The sequence below is a fragment of the Delphinus delphis genome, chromosome 2, assembly GCF_949987515.2.
Source record: "Delphinus delphis chromosome 2, mDelDel1.2, whole genome shotgun sequence".
In the NCBI taxonomy this organism is placed as follows: domain Eukaryota; kingdom Metazoa; phylum Chordata; class Mammalia; order Artiodactyla; family Delphinidae; genus Delphinus; species Delphinus delphis.
In genome coordinates this window covers 176,519,735-176,541,174 of record NC_082684.1, presented here as the reverse complement: position 1 = coordinate 176,541,174, position 21,440 = coordinate 176,519,735, and the positions used below count along the sequence as shown (strand labels likewise).

Here is a 21,440-nt window from a genome sequence, read left to right as displayed (position 1 = left end):
TGCAGGAGTGGAACTGCTGGGTCACAGGGCGTGTGCGCGTTCACTTTGCTAGGTCGTGCCAAACGGTTTTCCAAAGTGGGGCACCTCAGCAGTGATTGCTCAATAAGAAGAGATGCGGGGCTTCCCTGGGGGTGCAGTTGTTGAGAATCTGCCTGCCGATGCAGGGGACATGGGTTCGAGCCCTGGTCTGGGAGGATCCCACATGCCGCGGAGCAACTAAGCCCGTGAGCCACAACTACTGAGCCTGCGCGTCCGGAGTCTGTGCTCCGCAACAAGAGAGGCTGCGATAGTGAGAGGCCCGCCCACCGCGATGAAGAGTGGCCCCTGCTTGCCACAACTAGAGAAAGCCCTCGCACAGAAACGAAGACCCAACGCAGCAAAAATAAATTAATTAATTAATAAACTCCTACCCCCAGCATCTTAAAAAAAAAAAAAAAGAGATGGGTTTTTTCTCTGAAATTCAGCCCTTTAATCTACAGTCCTGAGGAGACTTACAGCTTTCCCAGGGTCTGCTTCCCTGCCTGGTCCCCTCCCCAGTGGGTGGCATTGAAGCAGCAGCAAACAGATGTGCTCTTGCAGGGTAGCTCCCCTTCAGCCACCCCAAGAGGGATGAAGTTATCCAAGCTGGCGCTAAAGAAGCTGGTACTTTCTTTGTTATCAGAGCAAACTGATTAAAATCAACTATGGCCTTAAGCAGACCTGGGGGCTGAATGGCCCCAGGTAGCAAGCAAACCTATAAAACAGAGATGCTTTTCTTGGACTCAGCACCCTTAGATAAGAGGCCGTCAAGGGGTAGCCAGCTTTGAGTAAAGTGAATAAACGAGCACGCAAAAGCCCCCATGCCGAGCACGCAGGGCACCCTGTTGCTTATGAAGTACGTACCAGTTTACACGCCATTCTTTTCTTAGTTTTTATGTCTTGTGCTAAGTACACTTTTCCAAAGGCCCCCCGAGGAATAAAATTAGAGCCAATATTCCTGTAAGTCAGCTTCCAAGGGATGAGAAGAACATCAGAGTCTATCTGATAGCGTCCGTTCTGGGGAGTGATTACCTACAACAAAACAAAAGTGCAGGAGGGTAAGAATTTCAGCAAAGTCCTTTTCTGAGACCCGCCCTTTAGAAACTGGTTACGTTAGACCGCATTCCTACACGCAGGGTTCAAAATTAATGTCACCGTATATAACCGTAACAGTGTACAGAAGCCTCTTAGAGCTCCCATCCAGAGCTTCAGCACAACAGAGAAAGCATGTAACAGAAACACACCCCTGGTCAGACCTGATCATATTTCTATCTACGTGTGAGTAATTCACTGCCAAAGAGAACTTTAAAAATGATTTACCGAATGCACCACGACTGCTGTGACCAAAAGGCTGAAAAGAAACATCGCAGACATGTAAACCGTGCCTGCTAGCTGACTCGTTTCCAGTTAAAATGTGCTAACCTGTTAGTCTGCATACCTATTACTCAGAGGTGACGCACTCATAGAGAGAGTAGGGAAATGAACTGAGGATCACAGAGGGTTCTGGAAAACAGTGTGTTACGCCAGAGCTATGAGTTGACAGCGCCACGCAAGCCAAGTAAGGGCAGAACCATTTCTCATCCATTCACTCATTTAATATTTACTGAGTGCATGGTATGTGCCAGGCACTGTGTTTGGTTCTGAGCAGGTAGCGATGAACAAGAGACAGATGACCCCTGACCTCTGAGGGTTCATGAGTCAGTAAACACTTTGAACAAGAGGTCTGAACACCAGCCGACTCAAAAGCTGAGAGCGACAACCTAAGTGTCCGTCAACAGAGGAATGGACAAAGAAGATGTGGCACATATACACAGTGGAATACGGCTCAGCCATAAAAAGGAATGAAATAACGCCATCTGCAGCAACGTGGATGGACCTGGAGATGATCATACTAAGTGAAGTGAGTCAGACAGAGAAAGGCAAATACATATGATATCACTTACATGTGGAATCTAAAATATGACACAAATGAACTTATATACAAAACAGAAATAAACCCACAGACATAGAAAACAAACTTATGGTTACGAAAGGGGACGGGGGGAGGATAAATTAGGAGTTTGGGATTAACACATACATACAGCTATGTATAAAATAGATAACCAACAAGGACCTACTGTATAGCACAGGGGACTATACTCAATATTTTGCAATAACCTATAAGGGAAAAGAATCTGAAAAAAAAAATATATACACAGTATAGTATAACTGAAACACGTTGCTGTACACCTGAAAATAACACGACATTGTAAATCAACTATACTTCAATTTTTAAATAAATGAATAAAAATAACAATTAACAAAAATTAGGAGAGCGATATCCTGATAGCAGTGTGGGTTATAAGGTATGTACCCTTGTCAAAACCCATCAAACTGGATATGAAAGCCCTGTGTATTTTACTGCATATAAAGTCTATGTCAATTTTTCAAAAGTGAAAAATTGAGAGGAGAAATAATTACAAATCAAATGAAAACAACTTAATAAGATAGTCCGTGGGAGACATGACCTGGAGCACATTCCCAAAAAAAATGTGTTGGGTATGCTTTCAAGGGTTAGAGTCTCAAAAATACAGGTTTTACCTACGTTTCATTAGGAATATTACGACTTCAGATTATGAATTCGGGGATTATGAAACTATCAAAGTGACATGAAGTTATTTCAGGAATGGGAGAGGGTGAAGGGGAGTGCAGATCACGTGGGTAAAGGGTAGACTCCGAGTCATCTCCAGATGCAGGGGGCCTTACACGGGCCCTGCTCTGGGAATAATCCTGGTGACCGTAAGCGTTATTCACTCAGGACCTACTATTGCTAATCTTAGCTACACCCCGTGAACAGGCGTGCTCACTATTAGGGAATGAAGCGAAGAACGCTAATACTTCGAAATGTGAAGTCACTACACTAAAAACTTCAGTATTCACTGAGTGCAGCCTCTGCGCAGGTCCCGAGAGGGAAAATGACCAAGTGCAGACCGCGGCGTTGCCAAGTTTGAAATATGACGTCCTTTCAAGAATTGTCACCTCAAGTTCCTGGAGGCCACTTCTACAGCACGCTGGGAACCACATGCAGACAGAACCATGCTCACGGCACTCAGCTGCACTCGCTTTATTGCCTCTTCCTTGTTATTAAATATTTACAGACCCAATTTCATTCGATTCTCCAGGAATCCACTTCAGGGCTTAACTCACCTTTGGAAAACAAAAGTTTTACTTAAAAATTTTTTTTTAATTGAAGTATAGCTGATTTACAATGTTGTGCTAGTTTCAGGTGTACGGCAGTGATTCAGTTATACATATACATCTCTATTCTTTTTCAGATTCTTTTCCATTATAGGTTATTACAAGATATTGAATACAGTTCCCTGTGCTATACAGTAGGTCCTTGGTGGTTATCTATTTTATATATAGCTGTATGTATATGTTAATCCCAAACTCCTAATTTATCCTCCCCCCATCCCCTTTCGTAACCGTAAGTTTGTTTTCTATGTCTGTGGGTTGATTTCTGTTTTGTATATAAGTTTGTTCTAGATCCGTGGGATCTGGCTCTGTCCTGCTCTGCTGGTCCCACAGCAAAGGGACAGCCAGGTTCAAGTTCGGGGCTGTAACCAGTAGGTCCTGGCTGTTTACCTATTTATATATAGTAGTGTGTAACTGTTAATCTCAAACTCCTCATTTATCCCTCCCCCCTCCCTTTCCCCTTTGGAAACCATAAGTTTGTTTTCTATGTCTATGAGTCTATTTCCATTTTGTAAATAAGTTCATTTGTATCATGTTTTTAGATTCCACGTATAAGTGATGTCATATAATATTTGTCTTTGTCTGACTTACTTCCCTTGAAAGTTTTACTCTTGTCCAACCCAAATCTGCTCTAACCCCCTCTGATGCGGTGCGCTCTTAGCCGACAGGATGGAGAGTAGTAACGCCAGCCAGCTACCGAGCGTTAATTCTGGGCCAGGCACTGTGCTGAGTACTTCATACATTAACTCAGCAATTTCTCATAACAGGCCTGTGACGTAAGGGCTCTTTTTATCTCCACTCACAGATGAGGAAACTGGCTTCAGGAGGTTAAGGAACTCACTAGGCGGCAAGAGTCAGGATTCAAACTCGGGTCTGTCTGACCCCAAAGCCGCAGCTCCTATTCCTCAGGTAAGAGCCTTTGATCTTGCAGAGGCTGTAATTCAAGCTGAGCTGTGATCAGAACACAGTTGTTAAATGTCTACATTTACATATCACTGAGCACGGCTTGGCCTCTTCTCTTTAGATCAAATACTACAGTTCCTTCACTGCAGTTTATCATCCCCAGCGTTCTGGGGACCCTCCTCCAAACACCCTGCAAGTTCTCCCGGGCCACCTCAGACGACAGTCCCTGAACGTGTGGTGTGACATGCAAGTGATGGCCAGTTTGTGGTTCTGCAAAGTCCCTGGATCATAACAGGCAGAGCAGTTCTCAGAGTTTCCTGAGATGCTCTTCCCAGGATACAAGCCTCTATTTTGGCTCAAATAAAATTTTCCATTTTTTTCTTAGATGCACTGGTTTATTTTCTGGTGATGCTCTGGAAGGGGTATGTTAATTTCTTCCTTCGTGAAGCCATTCACAGGTGGGCCTGGTCAGGATGCTTCCTGGGAGCTAAGCAAAGGTATTTTACATTAACACTCGTTACAAGGGTGGCTTTGCATCCTTTCAACACGCACTGTGTGTACACAGGTCACGTGCTTCATTGTATGGAATGAAGGTGGCCATTTGCCCATTTTACAGATGAGTAAACAGAGGCATAGAGGTTGTAATGACTGGGCCAATGTCACCCAGCTAGTCCATTTCAGAGCTGAGACACATGCTGGGCACTTTAATTCAAGGGCCTGCCGTCTTCACAACTCCTCATGGTATATGTATATACCATATACCATGGCCAAGAAGTAGGGCTTAGGAGTCAGGGGAGTCAGAGATGGCTTTTAGTCCCCTCTAAGGAAGGACTTCCCTACAATCAGCATTGGCCCGATATGACATTAAATGCCCTAGAATATGATGCATGCTTCGTCACAGGTTTCCCGGCACAGACCAAAATGGCCCAGCAATTATTGGAGCTGATAAAGGGGGTGATTCAAGCTTCAGACAGAGAGCTTGAGTCAAGTATCTTTAAGGGTTTTTTTAACCCTGAGAAACCAGGAATCCGTGACTTGGCCTGTGGAGCAGGACAGCATCTCACACCCACATCTATGAGCAAGCTCTTTGGGGCTCGTGAGTTTCCCAAACAATCACCCAAGAGTTGAGTGTTTAGAACCCATTTTAGGTTATTCATCCCCAGGTGAGGGTGACAGTTGGTCTAGATTGTAAGTAACTTGTAGCACCCTCACGCAAAGCAACCCCTGGCTTAGTCTCCTAAAGTTTCTTCCCCAGGTCCTGCTGGATGTTGGTGGAATCTCTTAAATATTATTTTCTGAAAATAGCACCCACTTGCACACACATGCAGACCACCATTTTACACGCCTATGCTTCAGGATATGATTGTAACTCCTGGGTCCCCCACCCTAATTAACTCCACAGGCGCTGTGCTGGTAGGTTGCCTGTAATACACCGGGCGTCTGTGACTCCATTCTCTCCATCTGAAACATTCCCTGCTCTCCAGCCCCTTTATCTGGCTGATTCCAGCTCAGTAATTTAGGTATCAATTCCTCTCGGGGAAATTCCCTGGCGGTCCAGTGGTTAGGACGCAGCACTTTCGCTGCCGAGGGCCTGGGTTCAATCCCTGGTTGGGGAACTAAGATCCCACAAGCTGTGTAGTGCGGCCAAAAAAAGAATGTTTTTAATTCCTCTTGGAAGCCTATCTGACATTCCTCCTTTCCACCTGCTCACCCTCGGGGTTATGTGAGGTATCCCGCCTGAGTGTTCCCATAGCGATCAGGGCTAGCTGTATGGAGAAGTCCTACAGTGCATTACAATTACCTGTCTACTTGCCCTCTCCAGAACGCAGAAAGCTACCAGGGGACACAAACTGTATCTCCAGCACCTGGAGAAGTACCTCATCTCTTGCAGAAGTTTGAGCTCTGTCTAAAATGAATGGATGAATACCGGAAGGAAAGCATTTGGTCCGCATGTGGATACACTTGAAGGTCGACTTTACCTTGGAACCAAGCTGTTGGGTAGATAATTAGCTGCCACCTTGTAAAGCAGAGAAACAGACAGCAGCAAGGCCAGGAGAGAAAAGTTTTGATGGTCTTAGGGGGAGGGCCATGGGAAGAGGAAGGTCTTGAAGGTGGGATGGTTCCCAGGAGAACACACGCGAGGCTGAAGGAAGCCAGGAGCCAACGTGGCCTCCTTCACCATCTTGTCTCAGACTGGCTATGATCTGGGATGGCAAGTCGCCGTTCTTGTGCCATTATTTATAAAACACGGAGCTGTGCCAGGCTACTAGCTGTCACAGGGGTGCATCCAATCCTTAAGGACAGTGACAGGAAAGCCAATCACAGCCCCCTGAGCCATCAATCACAGGGTGATTTGCCAAATAAGGCATGGTCTACTTTCCTGTGGATTTTAAGGTTAGGTCTTCTTGCTGTATTTTATATTCTTGATCACTTTTTAAAACAAAAAGACTTTTTTTTTTTTTTTTTTCTGCGGTACGCGGGCCTCTCACTGCTGCGGCCTCTCCCGTTGCGGAGCACAGGCTCCGGACGCGCAGGCTCAGCGGCCATGGCTCACGGGCCCAGCCGCTCCGCGGCATGTGGGATCTTCCCGGACCGGGGCACGAACCCGTGTCCCCTGCGTCGGCAGGTGGACTCTCAACCACTGCGCCACCTGGGAAGCCCAACAAAAAGCTTTTTGAAAGTTGTAAAGTTCCCTGCTTTTTTGATGTGTCCTATTTGCAAATTTTCTCCCAAATATGCCTTGATTCATTTCTGGAGCACAGGCTCCATGACAGGACTAACAACAGTCTACTCTTACGCTTTGCTGATAATATTTTCACCTCCTTTTAATGCCTTCATTTCTCTCTTTTGCCGCATGAGCTTCTTTTTGCCCCTCACTCCAAAACCTTCAGGAAGCTACTCCTTTGTACTCTTTATATTTTTCCTGAATTCCCTCTGTACGTTCCCAATTCTATGGCCCATCTCATCAGTCTGATAGTCCAGGGGAAATAAGCCCAAGTCTCTACATATTCACAAGCAAAGATAACGTGTTTATTCTGCATCTTTTCCTTTAAGACACCCATTTTAACAAATAAATATGTAAAAAGAAAAGAGAGAGAAATACATAAACAATTATGTTTCTGATTATAGATATATATATTATTTTGAACCAGAATTCTCCAGCTATATTTTACCTAAGACAAACAGGTATTAACCCTTATTCAAATTATGACTTCCCATTTATAAACAGAAGTACTCTTCTCAAGGCAAAGTTAACTATCAAGCACAGTTTGGTATATCCAGACCAAAGCAAGTCATACAATGATGCCAAAGGTAATCTTTTTTTTTCGGGGTGGGGGGAGGTAATTTTGCAATTCTGCTGCAAATTGAGCTATAGCTGAACACAACTGGCTTCTAACAAAATAATTCACTACACGGCTGACCTAAATCACTGTGTTGTTTTGAACTGAACGAATGTGGTATGCAAAAAATAATAATAGTAATTAAGTACTCGGTCCAGAATCTTTACTTGTTCAGCACCACCCCCCATACATTAGCCTTCTTGCCATTTAGATACACCAGAGGCAAGGAGGCACTCTCATCAATAAGCGAGTTTTGCAAGTTCCCAGCCACTCCTCTGTGAATTGTCCTTTTTAAAAAATAACATCACCTCTAGCCAGCAACTACATTCACCTTTGAGAGACTAAGACACTGACCACACCCGAACACATCACCTGATCCCCTCCTGTGGCAACTAAGTGTTGTCACAATATGTTGGATCTTTTGGATACTTGGGGTGACTAAACAAGTATAGCCCTTGTCATTCATACTTTGTCAATTAAAGAGAGTGAATCTGTGGATAACTATTTACTGCCACAAACTACATTTCTGCAAGAACTGAATGTAGCCAGTATTAATATCGTGACGTTTCAAGATGTGACAAGAGAGGAGCACAAAAATTCAGCCTTCAAAAAAATTCAACAGACATTCTTTGACATAAATTGTAGCAATATTTTTTGGCTCTGTCTCCTAAAGCAAAGGAAATAAAAGCAAAAATAAACAAATGGGACTTAATTAAACTTAAAAGCTTTTGCACAGCAAAGGAAACCATTGACAAAACAAAAAGACAACCTACTGGACAGGAGAAAATATTTGCAAATGATACAACCAATAAGGAAGGGATGAATATCGAAAATATGTAAACAGCTCCTATAACTCAACATCAAAAAAACAACAACCCAATTAAAAAATGGGCAGAAGACCTGAAGAGACATTTTTCCAGAGAGGACATGCAGATGGCCAACAGACCCATGAAAAGATGCTCAACATCTCTAATCATCAGGGAAATGCAAATCAAGACCACAATGAGACATCACTTCACACCTGGCAGAACGGCCATCATCAAAAAACACAAATAACAAATGTGGAGAGGATATGGAGAAAAGGGAACCCTCCTGCACTGTTGCTGGGAGTGTAAACCGGTGCAACCACTGTGGAGAACAGCATGGAGGCACCTCAGAAAACCAAAAAGAACCACCATATGATCCAGCAATTCCACCCCTGGGCATATATCCGAAAAAATGGAAATACAAATTTGAAAAGATACATGTACCCCAATGTTCATAGCAGCGTTATTTACAATTGCCAAGGAATGGAAGCAATCTAGCTGTCCCTCAACAGATGAATGGATAAAGAAGATGTGTTTTATATATATATATATATATATATATACACACACACACACACATATACATACAATGGAATACTACTCAGCCATAAAAAAGAATGAAAGTTTGCCATTTGCAGTAACATGGATGGACTTGGAGGGTATTATGCTAAGTGAAATAAGTCAGACAGAGAAAGACCAACACTGTATGCTATCCCTTATATGTAGAATCTGAAAAATAAAACAAACTAGTGAATATAACAAAAAAGAAACAGACCATAGATATAGAGAACAAACTAGTGGTTACCAGTGGGGAGAGGGAAGAGGAAAGGAGTAGAGGATTAAAAGACACAAACTATTATGTATAAAATAACCTGCAAGGATATACCGTGTAACACATGGAATACAGCCAATATTTCATAATGATATAAATGGAGTATAACCTCCAAAAATTGTGAATCACTATATTGTACACCTATAACTTATAAAAATTATACATCAACAGTACTACATAAAAAATACATGTTCATTAAAGACAAAGCCTTTATTCCCCTCTCAGATGAAGGAATCTCAGGAAGCCTTTCTCTTCGGCCTAATTGACGCATGAGCTCTTCAGTGAACTGTTAAATTAAAATTCATTCTTCTTAATTACCTATTTGTAGAACTACTCCTAAAATATGGAAAAGATTCTTTAAATGGAACTTTTAACGAAGACCGTGTTTTGCGCCTTTCACACGGAGGTGATTCTTACAGATATTCCATTTTTAAACACCATACCTGGCAGCCAGCCTGAACCAGGTTCACATCCTACTCAGCAGTAAGTGCAGCAGCAGTAGTAAGCTGAACACACGGCACTCAACTGATCAGGAAAAAACATACCATATTTAATAAAATTCCAGATTCTTGCGGTCGGTGTCCGTACAAACGCTTGGCGGTGTTGGATATGTGGTTTGCAAAAGCAAGCAAGTCCTCCACGGTTCCGTATCGGACCGATGACAGCCAAGGCCCCTCCTGGCCGCTGAGCAGCACGGAGTCGGCACGCCCCTCCTCCTCGTGATTGCTGTCCTGACACACGGTCATCAGACTGGGTTCGTAGGCCACAGGCTCTTCACTCGCGTAAAGATTTTCCATAATGTCTATTACATCAGACACGTTCAAATGCTTCATTAATAAATCGATTTCTTCTTTGCTGTCACTTCCAGTGCTCATGAACTCCATCACGGTCAGGCTCTCCAGAGAGTCTGCAAAAGAAACCTCGACTACTTAGTTCACTGTATTTGTATTTGCATTTGAGATCAATGGGAAACTGACATGAAAGGATTGGGAACAGGCTTCTATACGACTTTGTTTATAAAATAAGGGCGGGTTTCCCGGGTGGCGCAGTGGTTGAGAGTCCGCCTGCCGATGCAGGAGACACGGGTTCGTGCCCCGGTCCGGGAAGGTCCCACATGCCGCGGAGCGGCTGGGCCCGTGAGCCATGGCCGCTGAGCCTGCGCGTCCGGAGCCTCGCAACGGGAGGGGTCTCAGCAGTGAGAGGCCCGCGTACCACAAAAACAAACAAACAAATAAAATAAGGGCTCTGGCCACAGTGTGTGTGAGGTCAAATGCACAGACAGTGAAGAAAGGGACCTTAGACAACCTTTAGTCCGGCGCTCACTTGACCGTTTCCAACCCTGCCGCAGGGGACAATCTTCCCTGCATGATCTCTGTGGCTTTTAGGCCGTGGGTGGCTTTTTTTTTAAAAAAAGAAACTCCTTGGGACTTCCCTGGCAGTCCAGTGGTTAGGACTCAGCACTTTCACTGTGGTGGCCCGGGTTCAATCCCTGGTTGGGGAACTAGGATCCCGCAAGCCACACAGCACAGCCAAAAAATAAATAAATAAATAAAATGAAAATGGAAATTTACTTAAAAACAAAAAACTCCTTTACCAAATTCAGGAGCTAACTTTGCAAATAAAATTCAGGCCCTGAAGCCAGAAGCATGTCACACGGATTTTAATCTGAGCAAATGTGATGATGGTAAGTCAAGTTTCAGGAAAAATTCTGACACAAATAACAGCTCATTTAGAAAGGAGACGGCAAATCTCAAACTTCTTTCTGCTGAGGACGGGTATGAGAAAGGAGAAGATTCCTTTAACCTGTAATCAGCTGTCCCCTCCTGTGACCAGGATTCTTTAACAGTACAAAGCATGCATCTCAAAGACTCAAGAAAGTTAACTTAATATCTAGATCAATGACTCTCTAGAAGTTGTGGTTTTATAAAGAAGCCAGGGAAGCCAAACCTATCATAAGCAAGACATGGGCAAGACTGACTAACTCTGATTAGCCAAAACCCTATTTCAGCTCTTCTATACAAATCAGGAGCCTTGGGGATCTGTAAATGAGAAGAAGAAGGTAAGTCAAGAGTAAACAGTGATGCTGTTACTCAGGATCTGGGAACAACACCATTCCAGAGGATTAAAGGTAAAAGGACTTAAGAGACCTAAGAAAATGAAAAGGTATGTATGTCTACCTAAACTACTGTGCTCCTGGAAGCAGCCTCTCTCTGCCAAGTCTTTCAGGTTCTTGAAAGCACAAGCCTTCAATGCGTTCAACACACAGGGCTAAACAAAAGCCACAGGCTCCCATCAACCTGGATGGAGCACAAGCACCAAACTCCAGGAAATATTCCACCTTGGGGCCACCTGCCCACAAGACCCAGACATAGGCCTCTTGGTGAATTTCACTTGAGAAAAGAACCATGCAATTTAGTGTCGTTATTAAGTTACTGGACGATCCATTTCTTTCTTTCTTTTTTTTTTTTAATGCTCTTTTTTAAAAATATTTATTTTATTTGGTTGGGCCAGGTCTTAGTTGTGGCCAGCGGGCTCCTTAGTTGTGGCTCACAGTCTCCTTAGTTGTGGCATGTGAAGTCTTAGTTGCGGCATGCACTGTGGGATCTAGTTCCCTGACTAGGGGTCGGACCCTGGCCCCCAGCATTGGGAGCGTGGAGTCTTAACCCCTGTGCCACTACAAATTGTGTATGGGGAAAGAAGTCTAGGATTACGCAGTTATGACACGGCATCTAGACTCAGGCTGCGGGGGGCCAATCTCAGCCCCTCCTTTAGTGTTTGCATGATCTTGGTCAAGTTTTGTACTTTAACCTCACTTCATGTCGACGTCCCCCACCTGCAAAATGCAAGTAATAACAGCATGTCCCTTGTAGGTGGTTGTGAGGGTCAAAGGCGTTCCAGAGCATAAGGTGCTGGGCACAGACTCTGGTGCACAGTACATAAACTATGTCTTTTGAAGCTGCTACGATGCGCATGAAATCGAAGGACTGGGTCGGATCCCTGGCTTTGCAGGTACTGCATTAGGCCGCCTTTCTTAACTGCAAATGGGCTGCGGCTACCTATTCCCCTCCAACCCCCATCCTCCCCCTTCTTCACAGTAAGGTTTTAAAGACTGTTTCTAAAATAAGAGACAAAGAAAGAAAAAAAATAAAGGCAGAAACCAATGAAATGTTTTGATGGCTGTTATCCTTACAGTTACATCTGGAGAGCAAAGGAAAGCCCCCTCTCTGAGACCTGGCTGGTCTTGGAGGAAGACTGATTCAGGCTCTTGGAGTCTCTTGACTTATGAAAGGAATTTTTTAGGTTAACGGAGGAACATTGGACTAGGTTTCACGGGGCCATTTAGTTGCAGTTTCTACTTGTAGAATTTACAGGGAAAAAAATGGAATTGAAACAACAACAGCTCGATTTAGGGCCCCACTGGCTGAAAAGTTCCAAACCTGCTGAATTTACTTAGCGAATGGCTGGCCAGAGAGAAAGTAAAGTTCCCAGTAGTAACAGGGCTATAGAAAGAGAGGAAAAGGTCCATACAGTTTACAAGTCGGTTAGCTGATCCAGAGAGGAAAGGCAGGTTTTGGTTTTTAAATCCTGCAGAAAGTCTGGAACATTTGTATGTAAAACCTGAGAGGCGGAAACACACACGCCCGTAATCTGCTGGGGGAGGGCAGGGAGGTGGAGGCGTGTGTCTTCGGTGCCACTAATCCCCTAGCAACGCCAACCTCCACTCCTGCAAACCCGCGTGCAAACCCGTGTGCGCCCCAGAAAACCCTGACAACCGCCCGCTCGAGGTGCCGGCAGAAGCCTCAGCGTTTTCAGGCCTTAATTAAGCAGACAAGATGCTAATGATCTCTGCGTTACTCACCACCAGCAGACGTCTAGAAAAGTGAATGATGAAGGGATCTGTATTTCACTTCAGCAGCAAGCACCCTTCCCCACACAGTGTTCAATAAAAATCTGCATTAAATCCCCACTTGTTAACGCAGGAGGGGACTATACCAATTTTAGAAATGGACAAATGGGCAGATACAGTCAAAATGATCTGCTTCAAATAATTTCTGAAATTGGCAGTAAAGCCAAGAGGCGATACTCTCCTAAACAGAATGGCATACTCTTAGCTACTTCCATCTCCATAGACAAAAGGTGAGCGTTTCCTGGCAAGTGCGCATGAAAATGGCCAAGATTACTGGTGTAGGCTCCTACCTTACAAAGGATGATTATACCTCATGTTACTTCACATTTAAAAGATTTTTCTGCCAAGATAGTACATTGCCCCTCAGGGCACACCTCCAATAAGACTTCTAATAATATTTTTTTCTCAAAAAGCCCGAGAATTGGGACTTCCCTGGTGGTGCAGTGGTTAAGAATCCGCCTGCCAATGCAGGGCACACGGGTTCAATCCCTGGTCTGGGAAGATCCCACATGAGGCGAAGCAACTAAGCCCGCACACCACAACCACTGAGCCTGCGCTCTAGAGCCCATGCACCACAACTACTGAGCCTGAGCTCTAGAGCCTGCGCGCCACAACCACTGAGCCTGCGCTCTAGAGCCCGCGCGCCACAACCACTGAGCCTGCGCTCTAGAGCCCGTGTGCCACAACTACTGAGCCTGCGCTCTAGAGCCCGCGCGCCACAACCACTGAGCCTGCGCTCTAGAGCCTGCGCGCCACAACCACTGAGCCTGCGCTCTAGAGCCCGCGCGCCACAACCACTGAGCCTGCGCTCTAGAGCCCGCGTGCCACAACTACTGAGCCTGCGCTCTTGAGCCCGCAAGCCACAACTATTGAAGCCCCTGCACCTAGAGCGCGAGTGCTCCGCCACAAGAGAAGCCACAGCAAGGAGAAGCCCGCGCACCTCAGCACCCCCTGCTCGCTGCAACCAGAGAAAGCCCGTGCAGCAACGAAGACCCAACACAGCCAAACATAAATAATAAATAAATAAACAAATTTATTTTTTAAAAGAAACCGAGAATGAAGACATTCTAGCTGTATTAGAAGCACAGCCACTTCAAAACCTCTAGATGCCTCAACCATCCGATTCTCCTTATAGGACGTCTGCCAGAAATACCGCACACCAACCTCACGCCATCAGATCCGGGGGCGTCTGCCGATCCAAATTACCTTCTACTTGGCAAGTACCTAAAACTCAGGCCACAGGTACGCAAAGCAACTGTATTACTGCTTCCTTCCCTGTTTTTGTCGGGAGCAGTCCTTTATTCTGGGCCAAAATACGTCTTTCCAAAAGTGAAACAGACGTTGCAATGTTTTCTTAAAGATAGCTCGCGGCCTTCCCCGTTAACTTTTGGGACGATCTGGACGCTGCGCTTCCTTTTTCAACGTGGTTCCCCTCCTAGAACTAGAACTTCGGAATCCTGATACTGCATTTCCACGGGGAAACATCTGTGAAATAACATTTTTCCCCTTAACATTCTTTCTTAGGCCAAAAGCCCAGCATTCGTGTTCTGCTATAACCACCCTACTGGTCGCAGAATGGGATCCGGGATGCAAGCGTGAAGTTGCTCGGAGGCTCTCGACCCTGCTAAACCCCCTCCCCTCCATTCCTCCCGGTCCTTAAGACGAAGGGAGCGTTAAAGGACTTGCACATGAGAAGAGCACCCATCGCCAGGGCCAGCGGCAGCCGGGCCCCGCGCCTCCGGGGCACACTCACCGGGTCTGAGCAGGGAGGGCGCAGCCTTGCGGGTGGCGCCCGCGGCGGGAAGCCGGGACCTGCCCTGCTCGCGCGCTAGGGATCCCGGAAGGAGGAGGAAAGGGGAGGAGTCGCGGCCGGTGCCCCGTGGGACCCTTGCGCAAGGTGCTTTCCAGCTGCGCCGGCTGCAGCCGCGACCCGCGCGCAGCCCCGAAGCGCCGCAGCCGGAGACGGGCACGCCCCCCCGCCCAGGGCCCCGGAGCCCTCCCGGATGCCGGGACGCCCCGGACCTCAGGGTGCGAACCGCCGGGGCACCCAACAGGGCTGCGATCGAACGATAGCCCCGAGCCCCGGAACTCTTACCTGCGGCCTCCGCGCGGCCCCGCCGCCGTCCCCCGACGGCTCGCGGCGCAGCTGGTGGGCGGCCCCCAGGAGTCGGGCGCGCCGGGGTCCCCAGGTCCGGCGTCGGCAGGAGCGGGAACCAGGGCTACCGGCCCCGGAGCGTTGGCGCGCTGTCCGGGCCCGAGCGGTCGAGTGAGCCCCGCGCCTCCCGCGCGCCCGGGCTGCCCTCGTCGGCCCCTGACTCACAGCTTCTGGGCCGGCCGAGGGGCGGCGCAGCGGACTCCAGCCGCCGCCTCCCCGCCTCTTCCATTTCCCCTTTCTCTCCGTAAACAGAAAGAGCCCGCGGGCTTACAAGGCTGCCCGAGCCCCCGCGAGGGGAAATTCCGGCCTCCCCCCGCTTGCCCTCGGGGCGCTGGGCGGAGCTGGAGGTGGGACGGGGGTGGGGCGCGCCGGGAGCGGGGTAGGTCTCGCCACGCCTCCCGGGGGCCACCGCCGGCTGCGCGGCCCCGGCCCTCAGCGTGGAAAAACACCCCCGAGTTCCCTCCGACCTGGGGACCCGGCAGCCGGGGGTAGAGGGCGCCCCGACGCGGAGCTGGAAAGGGCGACCCTGCCTCCGCCCCCGGCCGCCGAGGGAAGCTCGTATTTCCTAAGGTGCCGGCGCCCTCGGCGCTGCTGTGGGGTCCCCGGCCCTTTCCCGCGCACCCCATGCCGGAGGGTGTGTCTGTGTGCTCGGGGGGGGGGGAGTGGCGAACAGGGGCGCCGCGTGCTGCCCCCGCCGCGCTACAGGAGGCGCAGGGAGCTTCCCGGAACCGCGGCCCGCCCCGCTCAGGTTTCGGTCCAGGTCACACACGCAGGGCGGTGATGCGTGGCCCCCAGCACGGACCCAGTTGAAGGGCTTGGGAGAGGCTGCCGTGGGAGGTGACGGGGCGCTGGACGAGGGCCGGGGTCCCCGCCAGGAAAACCTGGTTTCGCTCTTTGCAGCCTTTATCGGAACTGGTTAGGTGGCACCGCCCGGTTACAAAGTGTATCTGCCCCGTCTCTTCCTATAACCCCCAGCTTCGAGTCTGGGATTCTCTGTCCCGCTGGGGAAGAAGGTCCAAATGCGTCTAGAGCGATCTTCCTTCTCGAGTGGAAAGCGTTTTCTCGCGGCGAAGCCGGAAGGAAGTTCTAGGGAAACAGCGCCTCTCTCCGCGAAATCCTCTCTGCTGGACATTGCCGATACCCACCGAGAGGCGGCACACGCTCCCCCCTGCCCCGCGCCCCTGCCAGTACTTCTTGAGTATCGGGACATTTTGAAAGACAGCCCCGAGAGGGAGAGACGCTGTAACGCACCGACCCTCTCCATCTCGGCGACCCGGACGTTGGACGTGCCAGGTGGAGCCCAGATTCCAACGTCCTCGCTGAGTCCGCGTCCGGCCCTTTCCTGTCCCCAAGCTCGTCTCGGGCCCACGCACCCTCACTCGCACACAAGGGCAAGACTGCAGCGGAGCCGCTCGAAGACTCTCCGCGTTTCTCCTACGGAAAGTGAATTGTTATTCCCACCCAAGGAAGTCATCTGAGAATTGCCGGCGGACAGAGGCTAGCTGAGATGAGAAGCAAGGCCCTCGCTGTGGGACCTTAACGCCCATCACTTCTTTGTGCTTCTGGGCCCGCGGCGTTGGTGATAACAAGGGGATTGACAGACGCCCGAGACTTTAGTAAAAGCGAGCCCAACTAGCAAATTAAACGCTGACGACTGATTGGAGACACTGAGCCATCCCCCCAATTATTTTAAGTACTAGAGTGCAGCGGCATGAATGACGCGGGGCGAGTACCATTTCCAAGTGGTCTCAGGGCTGGACCACCCCCCGACCCTGGTCCAGGGGACTGGGCTGCTTCTGCTCTTGCAGGAGGGCGCGCTGCCTGGACCGACCCTGCTGCCCTGACTGGGCAGATGCAGCCCGCGCCCAGGCGGGGAGAAGCCCGGCTGGCCTGGCCGCGGACTCCGTGGAATTTGGCCGGGACTCAAAAGCAGATTATCCCAGTCTCGGCTGAAACTGTAGCATCAGCTCCCTTCGCCTTTTCTCTGGGAACCAGATTGGCCTGGTTGTTGCCTCTGATCATAACGTGAGAGACGTCTCTCCTCTATCTGTTGTCTCTGACCAACGAAGGATGATCTTTATAAGCAATTTTAAAAATAGAAACATGGAACCACCCCGTTGATGAGCTAATGAAAACCACACCTAATCTTCTGGGAACTAAGTATTAGTCTTACTTCCTACACAGAGGTCTTCCAAATATAGTTGCATTTTAGGGAGCTGGTGAAATGGCTGCTGCAGCGGGGTTCTCTCTGGCTGTTCATTGCTTATGCAGTAGCAGAGTTCATCTGGTGGGGTGGATTAAGAGATTTTACTCAAATACATTTTTAAAGTCGAGCAGAGATTGGATCTGGTGACCCGGATTACCAGAGAGAGAGGACAATTGAAGAGAAAGAAAAAGTTTGCAGACTACTTGCATTTTTCTCCGTCAAGACTTCGTTACACAGGCTTGCAAAAGCAATACTGCTCAGCATGCTAGAACGGTGAGGTTTAAACTTGCCAAGGAGAAACCACCGGAGCGGGAGTGTGCACAGCCGGAGGTGGCTGATGAGAGCACGTGACAAAACAGCTCTGGAAGCTGTTTGCGCCCAACAAAATGCACTTGAAAATTGAGTTGCAAGGTTGCAGTGTACTTGAAGAGGCTTTCTCCACTGGCAGGTTGGGACAATAATAGGTTTGTCATCTGTAGTTTGGAAATCAGAGCTCATTTACTCAACAGAACCAAAACGATGTACAGTAGTAGGTGACCCAGTCAGTGCCTCAGCCTACGTAACCTTAACGGGCTCTAGACTAATAAATAGAATACTGGACACTGCTTTCCAGTCTTCTTCATATTCAAAAACTATAATATTTTTAGAGAATACTAGGATAAACTGGAAAAAAGTAGGGGATACCCATATGTGGCTTGGTGAAAAAATGTATTTCTTTTTCTTAAATTATAATAACAGTAAAATACAAAAGGGTTTGAGGAAGATCATTAAATACTGAATTTCAGTTAAGCTTTAAATAAGATTTGGGGCTCTCACTGCTGTGGCCTCTCCCGTTGCGGAGCACAGGTTCCATACGCGCAGGATCAGCGGCCATGGCTCACGGGCCCAGCCGCTCCGCGGCATGTGGGATCTTCCCGGACCGGGGCACGAACCCGTGTCCCCTGCATCGGCAGGCGGACTCTCAACCACTGCGCCACCAGGGAAGCCAAAGATATTTTTAAAGTTAAGAGGAACTTGAGCCTGATTTCATGAGCATAACTTTTTTCTGTCTGGCTTTTGTTACAGCTATACATATTTACCCATCAAGAGGTTTAAACAATGACCTCTTTAAACTTCTGACAATAACCTTCAGATGAGAAACTGTACAGACACGTGAGTAATCAATTTAAAACCACTATTACAATCTTTAACTTTTTTGAACCGTTGAAATTGTATTTTAGAAGTCCAGTAGGTCTTATTTTTTTCATTGACGGAGGTAAGTTTCTTATGATAATGTGAGTGGATTTCAGTGATAATTGAACTTTTTCATATTAAGTCTTTCTAAGTTACAAAGCTGTAATTTGCAAAACTTGCGTATGCACTGGCAGAGAATTTAGCTTGGATGCCACTAAAAAGACACAGCAGATGGAAGGATGAAGCACCCAGGGGAGGAGATTCAGGACCGCCAGACCCACCCTGTCCCCCCACTCCCAAGGCTGATGCTCCTTGGACTTTGGCCCTGCTCCTCTGGTACCTGAAACACAAACTGCTTCCTCCAGCCCGGCCCGGGCCCCCTGCAGCTGCTGGCGATGAACCTGCTGGCCTCTCGCAGCATCTTGAGGTGGATTAGGATTCCAGCAGAGCTGTGGGGACCACCACGTGTGCAACATTACATTCTGCTCTGCCGTCCCCGCCGCCCTGGCCACCCTACGGCATCCCAGAGAAGATTGCAGGGGCACCTGAATGCCTTAAGGAATCCGGGGGTATCTATATTCCTGCCACGTCGCCATGCAAGGCTTTCCCCTGCAGACCACCCAGAGGGCGGACAAGGATGAAAGGGACAGTCCCCTCTGTCCTCATCCCTCCTGTGTCTCTCCTCACCTTCTGTACTCACAACTTCTGCCATCACTGTGCAAAGCGGGAACAGCAAGGAAGGAGGGCAGTGGGGCCCGGAGTAGAGATGGAGACCTCACGTGGGGGAGATGGGGGGAGAAATCCCCTGCTTCCAGATGCTCTCAGCTGTGGCCGTTGTTTATCTCTGAAGGCCGTGTTTAAACTGGGCCTAGGTGTGAGTCAGACACCTTTTGTTCTCACGTGCAGAGAGCTAAAACTCGGGTCTCTCAAAGAACCTACATCACGCCGTTCTGTATGAAATGTATTATGTTGTTTTGTTCGTTGCTTTGTGCTGTGACTTCCCCAAATGTGAGGTCCATGAACCACACTTTGAAAACAGAAACTACTGCCCTGTGCTTCTCTCCTCCACCCCCCAAATGGAAACTCCTGGTACAGCATTTCTTAATCTCGAGCTTCCGAGATTACCACATGGGTTGGGATGCCCCCAGGAACTGTTCAAGGCTCTCTCCTCCGGCCAGTGCAATAACTTTCATTTTTCCCATTTTTAGAGGGGGGGAAAAGGGCTCAGCAGTGAGGCTCCCCCAAACTGCATGGGGCCAAATGTTGGAGCAGTCCCTGATGGGTTTGTGGAAATTATCTCCTAAGCATCTCCCACGACTCCTTATTAGCCAGAGTCCCCTCATCCCAGGACCACACATCACCTGCAAACACGATGTGAGGGACTACCGGCAACTTATTGCTTGGGTGAGGCAAGGAATTGTTTTAAAAAATTAAGCACCGGCTGATGTGCAAGTGTAAATGTAGAGGTAGGAAAAAAAAAAACAAAAAAACAAACACCAGAAGAGCATCCTCTCCAAAAACAATCATTACTGACCTCCTTTGAAACGGTGTTCTTCACACATTACATGTTAGGAAATTGGCCGGATTAGTATTTCAACAGCCTTTAAAAAAAGGTGTTTCATGCTTATTCTCACGTGATTAGTTGAAACCAAGTGAGTTAAACACATTTGGGGGTTTGCCGTTGCAGTTACAACACTAAGAACAATTGCCAACAGTTTCCTCGCAGCGTGTCTTGGGGAGACTTCTCCCCCTTCTTAACCAAAGCCCGGGATTAATGTTCATGAGAACATTTTTCTAAGTATCAAGATGCTTCGATGGATGGACTGCATCATAATGAAGCATCCTGATACGTTCCGACCGTATTGAAAATAATGCGAGTAGCTGTCGTCTTTTAGGCACTAGCTGCGTCCCGAGCACTGTGCCCATTGCTTTCCTGAGACGGGCACTAGTCTCTCTTTTTTGCCAGTAGGATTTACATGACTTTAAAGAGGCTAACTAATGTGTCCAAGGAAACCAGACGCTAATCCACGTCTGATCCCAAGTTCAAAGAAGCGATGTCTTCCATCTACCAGCACGGGGTTAGATGGACGCAGAAGCGCCAGGGTGCATGGCTGGGTCTGCTGGTGCCACTCGGAGGAGAACAGGACTGAACCTCAGCCCGTTGGGAAAGGCCCCCCACTGCTTTCCCATCTGGCCTCTCCTTTGCGGGAGGTTGGTCTCCCTTTTCAGGCTCTAGCCTCTGGCTCCCTTCTGCCGCATATGAATAAATGTCAGACATACCTCTACTGGGTCTTCAGCTGGACAATCTATTATCTCTAACCACGGGAGGAGAGGTTCTGAAAGCATTTCAGCTGTCTCCCAGGGGGTAGAGATGTGGAAGAGGGCTGAGCCCAGGAAAACTCAGAAATAGAACGCTAGTTTTGCTTAGGCTTAAGGGAAACCAGCTTTAATGTCTCTTGGGGTCTGTGGGAGCCCAGAGGGACTTCCTGCCCTCTCAGCCCGGTTCTGGGTGGGATGATGTGTGCTTAGAGGCACTGCTGGGGCTTAAGAGCGTCCTGAAATGTTCTCACAGATGCTGAGGGCGGATGGACCGGCAGTTTTTCCCACTCACCCACCCAGCTCTGGCACAGAGCACAGCCCCCCGAGGCCAAGGCTCTCCCCAAAACAAGGGTCCTCACCCAAAGCCCTACAGAGGATGGACGGAACCTACTTCTATCAGCTCACAGAGCCGAGGATAAACTCTTCAGGAACTGTGACAGCTGGTTGTTAAATAGAGTCATGACTAAAAATAAAATTATATAAAATTACAAGTAAATGAAATATATATTAAAGACAATGTAATAAATATGAAAAACTTACCACTTC

General features: G+C 48.0%; 1 protein-coding gene and 1 long non-coding RNA gene across 8 annotated transcripts in view; one reads left to right on the top strand and one right to left on the bottom strand.

The window, feature by feature from the left end:
* MAP3K8 (mitogen-activated protein kinase kinase kinase 8) overlaps positions 1-17,039 on the bottom strand; it is a 28,678-nt gene extending 11,639 nt beyond the window's left edge. For 2 of the 4 annotated variants that reach the window (XM_060006365.2, XM_060006368.2), the window contains exons 1-3: positions 15,137-15,635; positions 9,680-10,041; positions 883-1,050 (exon numbers count right to left, since the gene is read on the bottom strand). In XM_060006365.2, the coding sequence (XP_059862348.1) occupies positions 883-1,050; positions 9,680-10,018 (507 nt within the window). In that variant the 5' untranslated portion in view covers positions 10,019-10,041; positions 15,137-15,635. Of the gene's footprint in view, positions 1-882; positions 1,051-9,679; positions 10,042-14,794; positions 14,833-15,136; positions 15,636-16,929 lie in introns of those variants that run through there. The other 2 variants (XM_060006366.1, XM_060006367.2) reach the window with 2 other exon arrangements.
* On the top strand, positions 14,845-21,424 carry LOC132421143 (uncharacterized). Of its 4 annotated transcripts, none has more exons than XR_011246383.1 (3): positions 14,845-15,069; positions 18,468-18,554; positions 21,148-21,424. It is a non-coding gene; the product is annotated as an uncharacterized lncRNA (long non-coding RNA). The 4 variants fall into 4 exon arrangements; XR_011246384.1 differs by lacking the exon at positions 14,845-15,069 and adding an exon at positions 15,098-15,190; XR_009518512.1 differs by lacking the exon at positions 14,845-15,069 and adding an exon at positions 15,689-15,766.
* Positions 21,425-21,440: the final 16 nt, after the last annotated feature.